The 16,411-nt window shown below is 43.1% G+C and overlaps 1 protein-coding gene across 1 annotated transcript; it reads right to left on the bottom strand.

Annotated features, from left to right (window-relative positions):
- Positions 1–1,182: 1,182 nt before the first annotated feature.
- Positions 1,183–5,181, bottom strand: LOC127332522 (EID1-like F-box protein 2). Its single transcript, XM_051358828.2, has 3 exons — positions 4,748–5,181; positions 3,597–4,390; positions 1,183–1,569 (listed from the first exon to the last, which is right to left on the bottom strand). The coding sequence occupies exon 2, from the start codon at positions 4,352–4,354 to the stop codon at positions 3,602–3,604; it is 753 nt and encodes a 250-aa protein (XP_051214788.1). The 5' UTR covers positions 4,355–4,390; positions 4,748–5,181; the 3' UTR covers positions 1,183–1,569; positions 3,597–3,601.
- Positions 5,182–16,411: the final 11,230 nt, after the last annotated feature.

Here is a 16,411-nt window from a genome sequence, read left to right as displayed (position 1 = left end):
GCCGATCAACTGGCCGTACTTGTAGCGCGGGACTGCGCTTTGTTTGAATTTAAACTATGTCCGCCGAACTCCGGGTGGACGACTGGAAATACGGTACTCCCCACGACTTAATTTCGTCCAATCCGGCGGTTGTTTCGTCCGGATTTGGGCGTGGGGAGCGCCAACGAGTGGAGATGCTCTAATAGTTGGCTATAAGAATGGGACACTTTACTAAACATATGGCTCACCTTTCACTCTCACAAAGTGCCTAGGAGCACGTGCAAGAGCTGTCTATTGCATAGTAGCTCACCTCCCTTCTCTCTCCTATTCTCTCTCCTTCAACTCATCCAAAATATATTATTTAATGTCTTATAGTCAGCTGACTGGACTTTATTGTACTTACTCAAGAATCCTCCAGCTACTTCAGTCAGGGACTCGGGGCTCAAGCTTACACAGCGCTTGGCAGACGGAGGGGGCCGGTCAACCTGGACCGACGGGGCTGCACGTGAGATCCATCGCGGAGATCGCGGGCTTCCACTGGAGGAGCGGCGCCTACCCCGGGACTGGGAGAGGGAGTTTCCTTAGTTGTAATGGTGCCGAAGCTAGCGGGAAAGGTAAAAAAACTCGCGAGCCGCGCGCCTTCTTCTGATCACAGCGCGAAGAAGCATAAGCCTCTCCTTCCATACCATTGCCATTGAGTTGGAAGCCGCTTCGGCTCGTGATATCATCCTCGAGAAGGAAGACACTCCGGCGCCTGAGGGCTGAGATCGCAGTCGACAAGGAAGCCGCTCCGGCACCGGAGTTCCTCGTCGAAACGGAATCCGTTCCAGGGGCGGAGATACTGTTCGCCGGTCCGAGCTTTAGCCTGAGGTAGTTCCGGATAAATATTTGATCCATGACCATGTTATGAATCTGTAAAAGAACAGCCGACAGCTCAACCCAGGATTCGCGATAAATACACATTCTGGCCGTGTGTTTCAGCGAAGACCGGAAATTAACGGTCTCCCATAGCAAAAAAAAAAAAAAAAAAAAAAAAATCCCCATACACCGAAGAAATCTTTGTGTTATTGCCGATTGATTCAAGAACCTCAGCTCAAGATACCCGGTGTAAGTTTTAGTTCGTTAGCCGCTGCTTCCTTGGTAATCCTCATGAACAGAACAAGCATCTCTTGGAGACGGCAACAACTACCATACATGCAAAAAGAAGCGGTCAAATTTAAGAGATACCATTTTAGAATTTCATTTAGCGCATCGAGAGAAAGATGTACTGCATAGAAGGAAACATTGTTCATTGCAAAGTAAGCGTCTTTAAGCTACACGCCTAATGCGAAGAGGCAAATACTACGGCAGACATCTGCGGTGAGGCACTAATAGACAGACAAAGGAAACGACTTCTCCAGCAGCACAACTGTGCAGAGCACCAAGGGGAACAACACTGCAGTTATTAAACATAAAAGCGACAACGGGATGCCACTCGAGCTGATCCTAGACGACGACAAGCCTTCAGCCTCTCACTGTTGCTGGGTTGAGACTTGAGAGGAGCATCCTTTATACAAGATTCACAGACATTGGCTTTGAAACGCTAGTAGCCTGTCAGCAAGAAAGAACATACTCATCAGAAACATAGTTCGATGACACTAACCAAGTCTCAAGGAAACATGTATCAATGGTCAGAATGACACACACACAGTTGATGTAAAAAAACACACACACACACACACACGGATGAAATATCAGCTCTTCCGTAAGTGTTGGCTGTTATTACTTTTATCATTAGTTTGTTACAGTACAGGTCTGGAGTAATTAATCGGTTGCAACTATTTGTGCTTACTCAGTTGCATGTTTTCAGTCCATAATCAACATTCAACATTGACAAATAAAACTATAAAAGCATCAACAAATTATGAACAACATGGTCTCCAAATTTGCAAACTCAAACTAAGTTTGGTTCTATATTTCAGAATGAGGAATTAGGAGTGCAATGCATCTAACATCCACTATGATGCTAAGTTGCTAAGCACTTGATTAGACACAAATATAGAGGACATATACTCAATCATAAAGTTTCACATTTTTAGATAAGGCGTGACTAGAGTATAGTTTAAAATATGGAAATGTGCACTAGTCCAAGTTATCTCCAATAAGGTTAAAATTGTTACATGTGCACACAATTTTCTCTTGTTTCTTTATAAAGCTCTACATTTGGAACACTAAGATACCCTTTGTTGATGATATTGATGTTTACGTACGTGTGCAAGCATGAAGATATAATCCGAAGAATGAAGTCCTCTTTTCAACATGGAACTATTGCATTTACTTTTTCAACCTTGGACTCTGAAATCGGTTGTTTTTAGCTTTAAACTCTTGAATCAATTTACTTTAGCCCCTGGTCCTATCCCGGTTTTCTGCTGACTGAGATGACATACCGCATCACTTTTAGACATAAGCACCTTGCCCATGTTAGCAACTTAATTATTTTTAGGGGAAAATGAGAAATCAGGAAAAAATATTTTAAAATCATAAATTTAGAAAATCTGGAACTTAAGAAAATTTGATATTTTTCTAGTTTGACTACTGAATCGTTTTTCATTTTGACTAATGGAGGATTTTTATGAATTTCAGGATTTACTTTTCAAATGAACTACTCCCTCCGTTCCATAATTCTTGTCATGATTTTAGTTCAAATTTCAAGTAAAACCACAACCATGGCCACGACAAGAATTATTGAACAGAGGGAATATGAATATAAATTAAGCTACACATCATTTGTGGATTACTGAAACCCTTTTTCCAGACTGACATTTGACTGATTCAAAATCGAACAAATTTTTTTAGTTTTTTTTTTAGTTTTTTCTTGCTTTTCTAAAGAAAATTCTCCCTCCATTCCATATTTATTTTCATGGTTTTAATTCAAATTTGAACTAAATTCGAACTAAAATCGAGACAAGAACTATGAGAGAGGAGTACTTAAGTTCCTTACACAGCATGGTGAATGATGCCATGTGTTAGTCGTCTCAGTTGGCACACAACCACTTAGGATAGGGTCAATGTAGTAAAGTAAACCGATTCAAAGTTCAAGATTAAAAACTGCCATTTTCAGAGTTCAAGATTTGGGTGCAAGTCCAACCGTACAAAAGAAAAGTGTGGAATTGATAGAGGCAATACTAAATTCAGAACCTCAAGGCGTCACAAAACAAGCTAAAGGTTGCCTGCCAAAACTTTGCATTCTGTCAATTCCAGAAATTAACTAGGAATTAAGTCCTAACACAAACAGGGAAGGTGAATCAAGAACCTTTTTTGTACAAAACAAGAGTATCCCTCAGCAAGGGTAACATGAGTACCATCTGCCCCGTAAAGCGAAACTTGTACCACTAGTTTCAAGTACAATATTCCCATCAAGTGCTAGTAGGGCAGAAACACTATAAATTGGCCGTGGCCCAAACCGTACAAATAATGAAATGATGGACAATACATGATGACTCAAGTCACAGTGAGCTTAGGGTAATTTCTAATTTACATTTTATACTACCAAGCAGAATAATTGAACTAGCCAGTAAGTAAAAACATATGTAGAGAGGAGTAAAAACAACTGGGGAAAAGTGTAAATGGACAAATACCTTATTTAAGTCTTGATATTACTCGTCCCTTCACCCTCAGAATCCGAGACAGTCATCATAGCACAGAAACCAATGATGTGTCCATTAAGGCATACATAGTACTCAACCGAATCATCATACGCATCCAACCTTACCGCAGCAGATGTGGGTATCAGATCTGCTTCCAGCAAATCCCACAGCTTTGCTTTACAATAAGGACACACCTCTTTTGGATGGAAGTTTGCTTGCTTCTCAATCAGCACCTTCTTGAACTTTGAAGAAGCAAACGACTTGAAGATGCCACGGAAGAAACCCAGGTCACCTTCCTCCTCGTCAAGATGCTCGCAAGGATCTGAAACATACAACACATCGGTCCTGCACATCGGAGGCAAGAAGCTCTTTCCAGAAGTCTTGGAGAAACGGGTCTTGGGAACAAAGTGCCCTGGGACACGGACGTCGAAGAGACCCCCCGTGGTGCACCCTGAGCAATGAATAAGAAGCTTTCCTAGCGCCTTCCAGTTGCCATCAACGATGTGACTGCCACCGGAATGCAAGTCCTGCATCATCTTGGGTGCCCTGGCATGGCAGAACTCTTTCCACAGAACACGCTTGGCGATCTCATCGAACCACTTGCATACGCAGGAGATGAGGGCAATCATCTTCGGGTTCCAGTTAATGTGGCGGAAAACAAGGAAAAGGGCATCCTCGTTGATGTGCCCCCTGAGGCAAAGACAGGTCGTAGAGTGAGTGCAGCGGGACCGCTTCGCCACCAACGCCATTTCCAACACTCTGACTTGTGCTTGGACCCCTGAACCCTGCGTGAGTTCAGTTCAGTTCCTTAGTTTAATATACCAGTAATAAATGATCAGTAATATTAAGCAATGTAGTACATTCCTTTTCTTGACAAAACTGATAATACTATTGTTCAGATAGTTGATTAAACACGCAATTTCAATTATTTGTGGACACTGTGCTGGATGCACCTGCACCGCATCCTCTATTGAGATGGAAAGAACCATGGATTAGCAAGATAGCAGCGTGTATCGAGTCTACGACATCAATTGAACAGGTCGGCAACTAGAGGAATATTTGGATTCGGCTGCGCATAGCAAAACAAGTCTCTGCAGCAGAACGAAGAGAGCAGCAACCAAAGCGAGCTAGGGCTTCCTTACCAGCACAAGGGGAGTGAATGAATCTCCACTCCTTTCCGACCCAGCAGAGGGGGGCGAGGAGGAGGACGGACGCCAACAAGAGAGGGGAGTCCCGTCACCCCGAGGCGGGAGGCGGCTTCGTTGGGTGGACGGACAAGGCGAGTAGGAGTGGACGAGGGGTTTCTGGCGGTCAGGGGGCTATTTCTGGCGGGGCGAACGGCGGGGAGCCGGATGGGCTGCCGGCGAGGTGGTGGATGCCGGAATCCCGCAGGTGGGGGGTGAGGCGAGAAGGCGAGAAAGAGGGGGCTTGGATGAGGAGCGGGTCAGGGCTCAAGTGTGACAAGTTCCTAGCTATATCCTACTGTCACTGCACGATCAAGGTTACCGTTTTTGAAGGCACCTACGTCTCATGGCCTCATGGGCTGGGCGACGGTGTACCCCAACACGGTGAGAGCATTTTCAACACGGATAGCGCTGCTTCTCCCTCCTCCTTCCTTCTATCTTTCAATCTATCTTCAAGCCGCGTCGTTTTCTTTTCCTACGTTTCCCTTTTTGTCGGCTACCTCGCCGCTCCCTCTACCACATCATCGCCTAGCCACCGACTCGTCGTAATCCGTAAAGCTTTCCTCATTTTTCTTCTCACAATTTGCGTTGCGACAATCGACAACCTACCATAGCCCTTAGATGTCGGTGCCCTCAGAAAGCTTTCAATGCAAGCTTGATGAGTGTCTATTATTACCCTTTCGTTACTAGCGGATGTCGTCATCATCCAACTATTATTACCGTGGTTATCTCCTCATCTTTTGTTGGTGTCATGGTCATCCCTTCTCGCTCTTTCGCCTCCTCTCTCCTCTCTCGTGACCATCTAGTGGCTGACTCGTCCTATTCTTGAAGTTTTCCTCCTTTCCCTCTTAAGCATGCATGTCACCAACATTCGGCCACCCACCACACAGGGAAAACTATCGGTGACCCATTAAAACTTCACTATAATCCTGTTGAGAGTTTATTATTGAGGCTATCACCTCAACTTTTGTTGGACACACCAAGTACTAACATCGTAAAAAAAGCTTTTCCGCAAGAGCACAACGCGAAGCACCGTAGAAGAACCGGTTCAGGGAATATGCAACTGATTCTTACCACTAGGCACACATTTGCGGAAGCTTGATGAAGTGTGGATCGGTGCAGTGCAGTCCTTGTTCTCTGTCACGAGCTGCTCTAGCTCCGTCTCCGTTGCACTTGTCGACAACTGCTTGGGTCGGTGGATGGACGATGCAAGTATGAGTGGACGAGGGGTTTTCGGCGGCCAGGAAGCTTGTTTTTGGCAGAGTAAGTAGGAAGATCTGGATGGGCTGCCGACGAGGTGGTGGATGCTGGAATCCTGCGGGTGAAAATGAGGTGAAACTAGATGAATTTGTGAAGAGGAGAGAAGGACGAGAGGGAGGGGGCTTGGATGAAAAATGGGTCAAGAATGAAGTGTGAGACGTTGCTAACTAAATCCTACTTTCACAAGACAATAAGCGTTACCATTTTAAAAGACACCTAGGTCTCATGGGAGACGGTGTACCACCCCCCATATTGTGAGAGAATTTTAACCAAGGATAGCAATGCTTCTCCCTCTCCATCTTCCCTTTTCCTCTCTATCCACGTCTTCTCCTTCTCATATATTTTCTTTTTTGTCCGCTGCCTCGTCGCCCCGTATACCACGTCATTGCCTAACCACCGACTCGTTGTATTCTTAAAGATTTCCTCATTTTCCTTCTCACAATATGCGTCGTGACAATCGACCACCTACCGTAGCCGTCATCTATCGATGCCCTGAGAAAGCTTCTGATGTAAGCTTGATGAGAGCTTATTATTGTGCTTCCGTTACTACTGGGTGTCTTCATCATCCAATTATTATTACCGTGGTTATCTCTCCACCTTTCATTCGCGCCATGGTCAGCCCTTCTCGCTCTTACGCTTCATATCCCCTCTCTCACGTGATCGTGGTGTGGTCGACTAGTCCTATTCTTAAAGCTTTCCTTGTTTTCCTCTAAACTATGCGTGTCACCAACATTCGGCAACCCACCATACCCGAAGAACTATCAGTGACCCATTAAAGCTTCCGTTTAAGCCTATTGGGAATTTATTATTGTGTTTATCACCTCACCTTTTGTTAGTATTTTGGGACACACTAGGTACTAGCGTCATAAAAAAACTTTTTAAGGCAAGAGCACCAGGTGAAGCACTGCCGAGGAACCGGTTCAGCGAATAGGCAACTGATTCTTACCACTAGTCACGCAGTTGCGGAAGCTTGATGAAGTGTGACTCGGGGAAGGGCAATCCTTGTTCTCCGTCACAAGCTAATCTGGATCCGTCTCCGGTGTACTTGTCGATGGCAGCTTGGGTTGGTGGATGGACAATACAAGTATAAGTGGACGATGGGTTTCTGGCGCTCAGGAAGGTTGTTTTTTGGCGGAGCGAGCGGGGAGATCCTGATGGGCTGCCGACGAGGTGGTGGATGCAGAAATCCTGTCGGTGGGGATGAGGCAAAGCGAGATGAATTTGTGAAGAGGAGAGAAGGGCGAGTATGAAGGGGCTTGGATGACAAGTGGGTCAGGACTGCAGTGTGAGATGTTGCTACCTAAGACACACAGGTCTCATGGGCGGTGGTGTACCCCATATGGTGAGAGAATTTTGACCATTTTTCCTTTCTAGCCACGTCTTTTCCTTCTCATACGTTTTATCTTTTGCCTGCTACCTCATCGCCTCCTCTACCACATCATCACTTCAACGCCGACTAGTTGTTTATTAAAGCTTTCCTCATTTCCTTCTCACGAATATGCCTCGTGACCTTTGACCACCTACCTTAGTCGTCATTTGTCGATGCCTCGAGAAATATGTCACTGTAATATCGATGAGAGTTTATTATTGCCCTTCCGTTACTAGTGGGTGTTGTCATCATCCAATTATTATTATTGTGCTTATCTCTTCATCTTTCGTTGGTGTCATGGTCATCCATTCTTGCTTTTTCGCCTCCTTCCCTCTTTCACGTGACCCTGGCCGACTCATCCTATTCTGAAAGCTTTCCTAATATTCCTCTTTAACATGCGTGTCACCAACATTCGGCCACCCACCATACACATAAAAATGTTGATGACTCATACGTCCCAAACGTATCTATAATTTTTGATGCTCCATGCTTGTTTTGTTACAATTCTTATATGTTTTATGTGCACTTTTCCACATTTTTAGCATTTTTTGGGACTAACCTATTAACACAGTGTCGTAGTGCCAGGTCATGTTTTCTGCTGTTTTTGTGTTTCGGAAAAGTTGTACATGAAAGTTTCTCGGAATTGGACGAAACAAAAGCCCAGATTCTTATTTTTCCGGGACAAAGACGGAGCCAAAAGGACACGCGCAGAAGAGCTGTCACGTGGCAGTACATAGGGCAGGTGCGGCCCCACCCTTGGCCGCGCCTGGCCCATGTACTGGCGCCTTGTGGCCTCGTTTGCTCCGCCCTTTCGCCTATTTATTCCTCGTATCGGGAAAACCCCAGAGACCCAAGCCTCCATCCACGAAAATTTCCGACGCTGCCGTCAACCGAAACCCTAGTTCGGGAGGGTTCTGCAGTCCATCCCGGCACCCTGTCGGAGAGGGAAATCACCGCCGGAGGCCTCTACATCGCCATGTATTCATCCGAGGTGATGCGTGAGTAGTCCTCCACGGGACCATGGGTCCATAGCAGTATCTAGATGGATGTCCTCTCCTTGTTGTGCTTCATGTATAGATCTTGTGAGCTGCCTAACATGATCAAGATCATCTATTTGTAATTGCTACATGTTGGTTTGATGTGGACCCGATTTATAGAGAGATTGCTTTAGTTGATATTATGTATTATGTTATTATGATCTTGCATGCTCTCCGTTTCTAGTAGATTCTCTTTCCAAGTAGATGCTAGCGACTCCAAGAGGGAGTATTTATGCTCGATAGTGGGTTCATGCCTCTATTTAACCATGGGAAGTGACCTTGTTCTCTACGGTTGTAGATGTGTTGTTGCTACTAGGGAGAAAACAACGGTGTTCTATTCAAGGGTAGTTTCATCGTTTACTTTACACACATTGCTTAAAGCGATAGTCATTTGCTTGCAACTTAATACTGGACGGTGTCGCGGATGCAATCCTGAAGGTGGATTATTAGTCATAGATGCATTTGGATTAAATTAAAGGTTGTTCCTCATGATAATACTGAGAATAAAACTTTTGCTCAACCAAATTTAAGAAGATCAACATCAAGAGCAAGGATATCCACTTTAGAAACAAGAGCATCTATTTTGCTAAACTTTTCCTCCACAGATTTATTAAAAGCAGTTTGTTTACTAATAAAATCTTTGAGCATACTCTCAAGTTCAGAGGGAGCACTCCTATTGCTGTTATAAGAATTACCATAAGAGTTACTAAAACCACTTCCATTGTTGGGAGGATACGGCCTATAATTATTTCTACCAAAATTATTCCTATATGCATTATTATTAAAATTGTTGCTCTTAATAAAATTCACATCTACATTTTCTTCTTGAGCAACCAAAGAGGCCAAAGGAACATTGTTTGGATCCATAGGAGCATTATTATTTGCAAGCATAGACATAATAGCATCAATCTTATCACTCAAAGTAGAAGTTTCCTCAACAGAATTTACCTTTTTACCTTGTGGAGCTCTCTCGGTATGCCACTCCGAATAATTTACCATCATATTGTCCAGAAGTTTTGTAGCCGCCCCAAGGGTCATAGACATAAAAGTGTCTCCAGCAGCTGAATCCAATAAGTTCCTTGAAGAAAAATTTAGTCATGTATAGAAGGTTTGAATAATCATCCAAGTAGTCAGTCCATGAGTGGGACAATTTTTAACCAAAGATTTTATTCTTTCCCAAGCTTGGGCAACATGCTCAGTATAAAATTGTATAAATTTCATAATATCACTTCTCAAAGATATAATTTTAGCAGGAGGATAATATTTTCCAATAAAAGCATCTTTGCATTTAACCCAAGAATCAATACTATTTCTAGGCAAAGATAGCAACCACTCCTTAGCTTTACCTCTTAATGAGAAAGGAAACAATTTCAACTTAATAATATCACCATCTATATCCTTATATTTTTGCATCTCACATAGCTCAACAAAATTGTTGAGGTGAGAAGCATCATCATCTATACTAACACATCAGAAAATTGTTCTTTCATAACAAGGTTCAACAAGGCAGGCTTAATCTCATAAAAAGCTACTTCAGGAGCAGGTGGAGCGATGGGTGTGCAAATAAAATCATTGTTGTCGGTGCTAGTAAAATCACACAACTTAGTATTCTCAGGAGTAGCCATTTAATAAAAATAATGCAAGCAACAGAAATAAAAGCTATTAAGTTTTTTGGATTTTCGATATGAAATGCAAACAAGATAAAAATAAAATATGCAAGCAAAAAAATAACAAAGTAAAAGAGTTGAGAGTGAGAGACTAACCTGGCAGAAGAGATGCTTTTCTCCCCGGCAACGGCGCCAGAAAAAGTCTTTGCTGAGCGCGGAGTTGATGAAGGAGAATTTATGCACAACGTTGAGTGGAACCCCAAGAGGAAGGTATGATGAGCACAGCATGAAGTTTTCCCTCAGTAAGAAACCAAGGTTTCTCGACTAGTAGGAGAAAAACGTTCTCTCCCGAGGTGTTGCGAACCAACTCGTGGCAGGGCGCACTGCCGGCGTCAGCAGCAACGTGGAGACCTGCACACAAACAACCAAGTACTTTGTCCCCAACTTTCAGCGAGGTTGTCAAGCTCACTGGTTTTGCTGAAAACAGAGGATTAAACAAACCATGTGGAAGAAGAATTTTTTGCAGAGAACAGAACAGGAAAATGCTGTAGAAGATTACAATTAAAAGAAGAAGGACCGGGGTCCACAGTTCACTAGAGGCGCCTCCCCAATAAAATAAATATGTTGGGTAAACAAATTACAGATGGGCAATTGACAAACATAGATTCTACGCTAATGGTTGGTGCAGAATACATGCTATGAAAGTATGCGGGCATTACAACAATATACATAGACTGTAATCCAACTGCATCTATGACTAATAATCCACCTTCAGGATTGCATCCGCGACACCCTCTAGTATTAAGTTGCAAGCAACGGACTATCGCTTTAAGCAATGTGTGTAAAGTAAACGATGAAACTACCCTTGAATAGAACATCGCTCTTTTCTCCCTAGTAGCAACAACACATCTACAACCGTAGAGAACAAGGTCACTTCCCATGGTTAAATAGAGACATGAACCCACTATCGAGCATAAATACTCCCTCTTGGATTCGCTAGCATCTACTTGGCCAGATTATCTACTAGAAACGGAGAGCATGAAAGATCATAATAACATAATACATAATCTCAACCAAAGCAATCTCTCTATAAATCGGATCCACATCAAACCAACATGTAGAAATTACAAATAGATGATCTTGATCATGTTAGGCAGCTCACAAGATCTATACATGAAGCACAACAAGGAGAGGACAACCATCTAGCTACTGCTATGGACCCATGGTCCCGTGGAGGACTACTCATGCATCACCTCGGATGAAGACATGGCGATGTAGAGGCCTCCGGCAGTGATTTCCCTCTCCGGCAGGGTGCCGGGATGGACTGCAGAACCCTCCCGAACTAGGGTTTCGGTTGACGGAGGCGTCAGAACTTTTCATGGATGGAGGCTCTCGTCCCTGGGGTTTTCCCGATATGAGAAATAAATAGGTAGAAGGGCGGAGCAAACGAGGCGACGAGGCGCCAGTACATGGGCCAGGCGCGGCCAAGGGTGGGGTCACGCCTGCCGTATGTACTGCCACGTGGCAGCTCTCCTGCGCGTGTCCTTCTGGCTCCGTCTTCGTCCCGAAAAAATAAGACTATGGGCTTTTGTTTCGTCCAATTCCGAGAAACTTTCATGTACAACTTTTCTGCAACACAAAAACAGCAGAAAACAGGAACTAGCACTGCGGCACTGCATTAATAGGTTAGTGCCAGAAAATGCTAAAAAGTGTGGAAAAGTGCACATAAAACATATAAGAATTGTAACAAAACAAGCATTAAGCATCAAAAATTATAGATACGTTTGAGACGTATCAGAGCCATAGATAGATGTAGCCATAAAACATGGGCAATTACACCACTAGTGATTGATCCAAAGGCCAATTAAAAAACAAACAAGGAAATTAAAGACATAAAGTTCAACCACCGCTGTAAGATTAAAGGTCCCCATAGTTATACCCCTCGCTGATTAACCATGAATTAATACAACATGCATCTAAGAATTGGGACATGCTTTCTGGCAGGCTCCAGCTGTCCCTCATCCTATCAACATGCAACGGTGACAACCTTATGCATCCCCCAACATATGTGTGCACTCATATATTAGTACAAAAGATCATCATAGAAGATAAAATATACGTATATGCAACCATCAAAAACTATCTCACAATTGACATGGACAAGTCACTACTCAAACATCAACATAGAGATACAATAGATCATGCGAAAACAATATATTGCATCATACATCATGTTTGCCAAGTGATTAGAAGTGGTAGATGAAGATGGTGCTGCTATATATGGTGATGGAGACGATGATGTTGATGAACATGATCACACCAGAGGGTGGTGGAGTCCACCGGAGGTGATTTCCCCCTCTGATCTCCACCGCCGGCGGCCTGCTAACTCTTTGTTTATGTGTTTTTGATCTCCGCCATGACAAAACCCCTGGGGGTTGTATATATAGGGGTTTTAGGTTAAAAGAAGTTGGTTCGCGAAAAGATGAGGCAAAACGGACGCTCGAGGCGAGAAAGAGTGTCGGGGGCGCACCTAGAGGGGGAGGGCGCGCCACCATGCCTCTTTCCATGCCTATTTGTCTCCTCGTTGCCTGCTTCAGCCCATCTTGTTCGTATCTAAAATTCCAAAGCGTGGCCCCCGACCTTGCCATTTTTCGAGCCCTGTAGCTCCTGTAAAGTGAAAACACTAAGAAGAGGCATTTTCTGACAAACTGAATTAGAACCGGAGGAGAGGGGATTGTTTAGAAAATCCCCTAAAACGTTATAACACATGGGAATAATATTATAAAAGATGAAAATATGTGGTAATATATTGCAATAAAGTGTAAAGTTCATGTATGCATTTTACATGCATCAACATCCCCAGGCATAACATATGCTCGTCCTCGAGCATAAAGGTGATAAAGCTAACATGGACTTTGGAGTTTATTGCATTGCTTCTAAAATACTTTGACAAGAACTTTGCTCTATGAATACATAACAATTTAACATGTCAAATATCTGAAACATAGCTTAATTAATGAAATAGGAAAGTGCTAATAAAGACCCACTATGTTGGTGTGCTGCTATCTATACATGGTATAAAAGAGATAATATATGGAAACACGTACTACTTGGACAAAATTAATTAATAGTAGCAACAAATAGAGGTCTCACATCGCATTTGATTGAATCATAAACAATTTGAGACCTTTTATTCCTTCAATTGTTGACTAGTAATTCATCACGATTGCATTGCAAACCAAATAATGGGAGGATGTTGTATCCTTCCAGTCCTTTAAAATTCAAACTCTCATAGAAGACTCATGTATGAGTAAGTAGCTACTATCTTTATTTGACCATATAGTGGAATGGAAATGGGTTAGGTGTTCGCTTCTTACTTTTCACCTTATATAAGTGGATGGGGTACTTCCCCTTTGATTTGCCTTTGGGTACCGACTCATTGGGTTCTAACTCTCTTCTCTTTTTTCCTCTCTCTTTTTTTCTTTTTCTTTCTTTTCTTTTTTCCTTTTCTTTTCTTTATTTTCTCTTTCTTTTCTTTCTCTTTCTTTTCTTTCTCTTTTTTTATTTTCCTTCTAAGTGGTGGACCATTGGTTCAAAGGCTAGCAAGAGTTTGGTTGGTCAACCAAAGATACTATCAACTGACTTACATATGCTTCAACGATGAGGTTCACCATTTAAAAGACTGGACCATCATACAAACATCAACCTTCATATTTTAAATACACATTGGAATATGTCTATTCCTCGGGCACTTCTTAGCAAAAGTGAAACATATTTAAGAAGGAAGAGAGTAAGACAAAATACTTTCATTTAGTTGCAAATGGTAAACACCGACGAAAGGAGAACTTTCAACTAGAACCAGACGAAGGCATAATTATTGGAAAAGAGAATATTAAAAACTATATTATAGAGTATTACAAGAGGTTGTCTGGAGCATTGGCTCAAAATTACTTTTCTCCAGCAAAAACAGAAACAATTGATATACCTCAAATCTCACACGAGGAAAATATTGATTCTTACAACCGACTTCGTAGATAAGGAGGTGTATAAAGCCATTATAAAAAAGGTTTTCTATTTCCGTGCCCCCGGGTCCTTAGTTGTACTCAGTTTTCCCCAGCTCCTTAGTTTTTCCTCAGTTTTCCCCAATCCCCTGTCTGAAACCCGCAGAAGGAGCTCGGACGAAGGATTCCCGTTTAGTTGACGTTGGTTGGTGCTGGCAAGTGGGGCCGCTGTTGGTGCCCCGCAGTGGACACGTCTCCACTTATCCATATCATCGTGGGACCCACAACTTGTCCATGTTAGCGCGCTGGACCCACAGCTTACCCAGGTGACCGTTGCAAAATGGGAGCCCGAGCCAACCCCGCGCCCGTGCCAGTGCCATTGCTTCCCCTTTCTTTCCCCGCGCCCCATTGTTCTTCTTCTCCGCCACGGCAACCCTTCACCGGCAGGCGGGTGATGTCTAGTTTCGCTTCGACCTCCCGTTCTTCATGGCCGCAGTATGGACCCGTGCCTTTGACAAGATGCCCTGACTGCCCACGCCAGGAGCCTCTGAAGCGGTCGATCTGTAAGACGGACGACAACGGCAATCGTGGATGTGAGTTCCTTGCATGCGAGAGCTTGCCATATAGAGAGGGGGATAAGGTTAGATCTCGCTCCAATTTCTCTGTTTTCTCTCGATTTTCTTGTTATTCCCTCGAATTTGGGATGTAGGGTTCACATTGTTGTTTTTAGATCCTGAAGAAATGCAGGCATTTCGACTGGATCGATGTGTATGTTCAGAGGCTTCAATTGCAGGAATCAATTGGCGCTATTGGGGAGCGCAATTTGGGAGGGGGACTTGCTGTAGAGAATGCAGCGGAGAGAGGAGCCATTCCGATTATGCCTAATGCTCCCAATATAGGACTGGTGGAAGTAAAGGGAGAACTGAAGAAAATGAACAAGCAGTTAAGGCAGCTGATCGAGTTGAAGAAGAAAGCTAATCTGATGGCTGGTTGTTTTTTTCTGTTGTATAATTGCGATCGGATTCTTATCATTGCTCACCAGGTGCTAGAAGTTGTTACAAGGGATACCTTGTTACAAATCCATTATTCAGTTACATGTACCTGCAGTTGTTTTCAAAGTTAGTGTGTGCATTCACCGAAATTACCAACTATATTCCCTAAAATAAAAAGAATGCTAAAGAAAGTTAATAATTGTTAGAGGGGTGAAAAATAATCCATTCACCGAAATCCCCCAAACATGCCAAATATGTATGTCTCATGTTTCTACCAAAATTACCAAAACTATAATCCAACCATATTCCCTAAAAGAAAAGGAAAGCTAAAGATAGTGGATAATTGTTAGAGGGGTGACAATAATGCATTCACCGAAATCCGCAAATATGTATGCCTCATGTTTATACCACTTTTGGGCCGTTTCAAATTACCCAAACTATATCCCCTAAAAGAAAAGGAAAGCTAAAGATAGTTGATAATTGTTAGAGGGGTGAAAATAATGCATTCACCGAAATCCGCAAATATGTATGCCTCATGTTTATACCAAAATTATACCACTTTTGGGCCATTTCAAATTACCAAAACTATATCCCAAACTATATTCCCTAAAAGAAAAGGAAAGCTAAAGATAGTTGATAATTGTTAGAGGGGTGACAATAATGCATTCACCGAAATATGTATGCCTCATGTTTATACCAAAATTATACCACTTTTGGGCCGTTTCAAATTACCAAAACTATATTCCCTAAAAGAAAAGGAAAGCTAAAGATAGTTGATAATTGTTAGAGGGGTGACAAATAATGCATTCACCGAAATCCGCAAACTATATTATGTGGCAAACTCGTTATTGCACATAAATAGAGGGGTGGCACTCTCCACCGACAGAGAGAGAGGGGTGGCCACGAAGAGAGAGAGAGAGAGAGAGAGAGGGGTGGCCACGAAGAGACGGAGAGGGGTATACTGCCCGTTAGATCAGTGGATCAACGGTTCGTGGAGTCGATCCGTGTGACAATGGCTCAACCAATCAGGATAAGTTTGGGCTTCTGAGAGCATTTGTGATAGAATTTGAGGACAAAATTGAGTAGCACTAAGAATCCAAGGGTACATAAATAGTAGGGATTTCTATTTTCCTGCCCCTGGCTCCTTAGTTGTGCTCAGTTTTCCCCAGCCCCTTAGTTTTTCCTCAGTTTTCCCCAAGACCTTGTCTGAAACCCGCAGAAGGAGCTCGGACGGAGGATTCCCGTTAAGTTGACATTGGTTGGTGCTGGCAAGTGGGGCCGTGATACGCGTACAGCACGCGTCCGTTGGGAACCCCAAGAGGAAGGTGTGATGCGTACAACGACAAGTTTTCCCTC

The sequence above is a fragment of the Lolium perenne genome, chromosome 4, assembly GCF_019359855.2.
Source record: "Lolium perenne isolate Kyuss_39 chromosome 4, Kyuss_2.0, whole genome shotgun sequence".
Taxonomy (NCBI): Eukaryota; Viridiplantae; Streptophyta; class Magnoliopsida; order Poales; family Poaceae; genus Lolium; species Lolium perenne.
The sequence above is the reverse complement of the archived record's forward strand: the minus strand, read 5'-3'. Positions and strand labels throughout refer to the sequence as shown.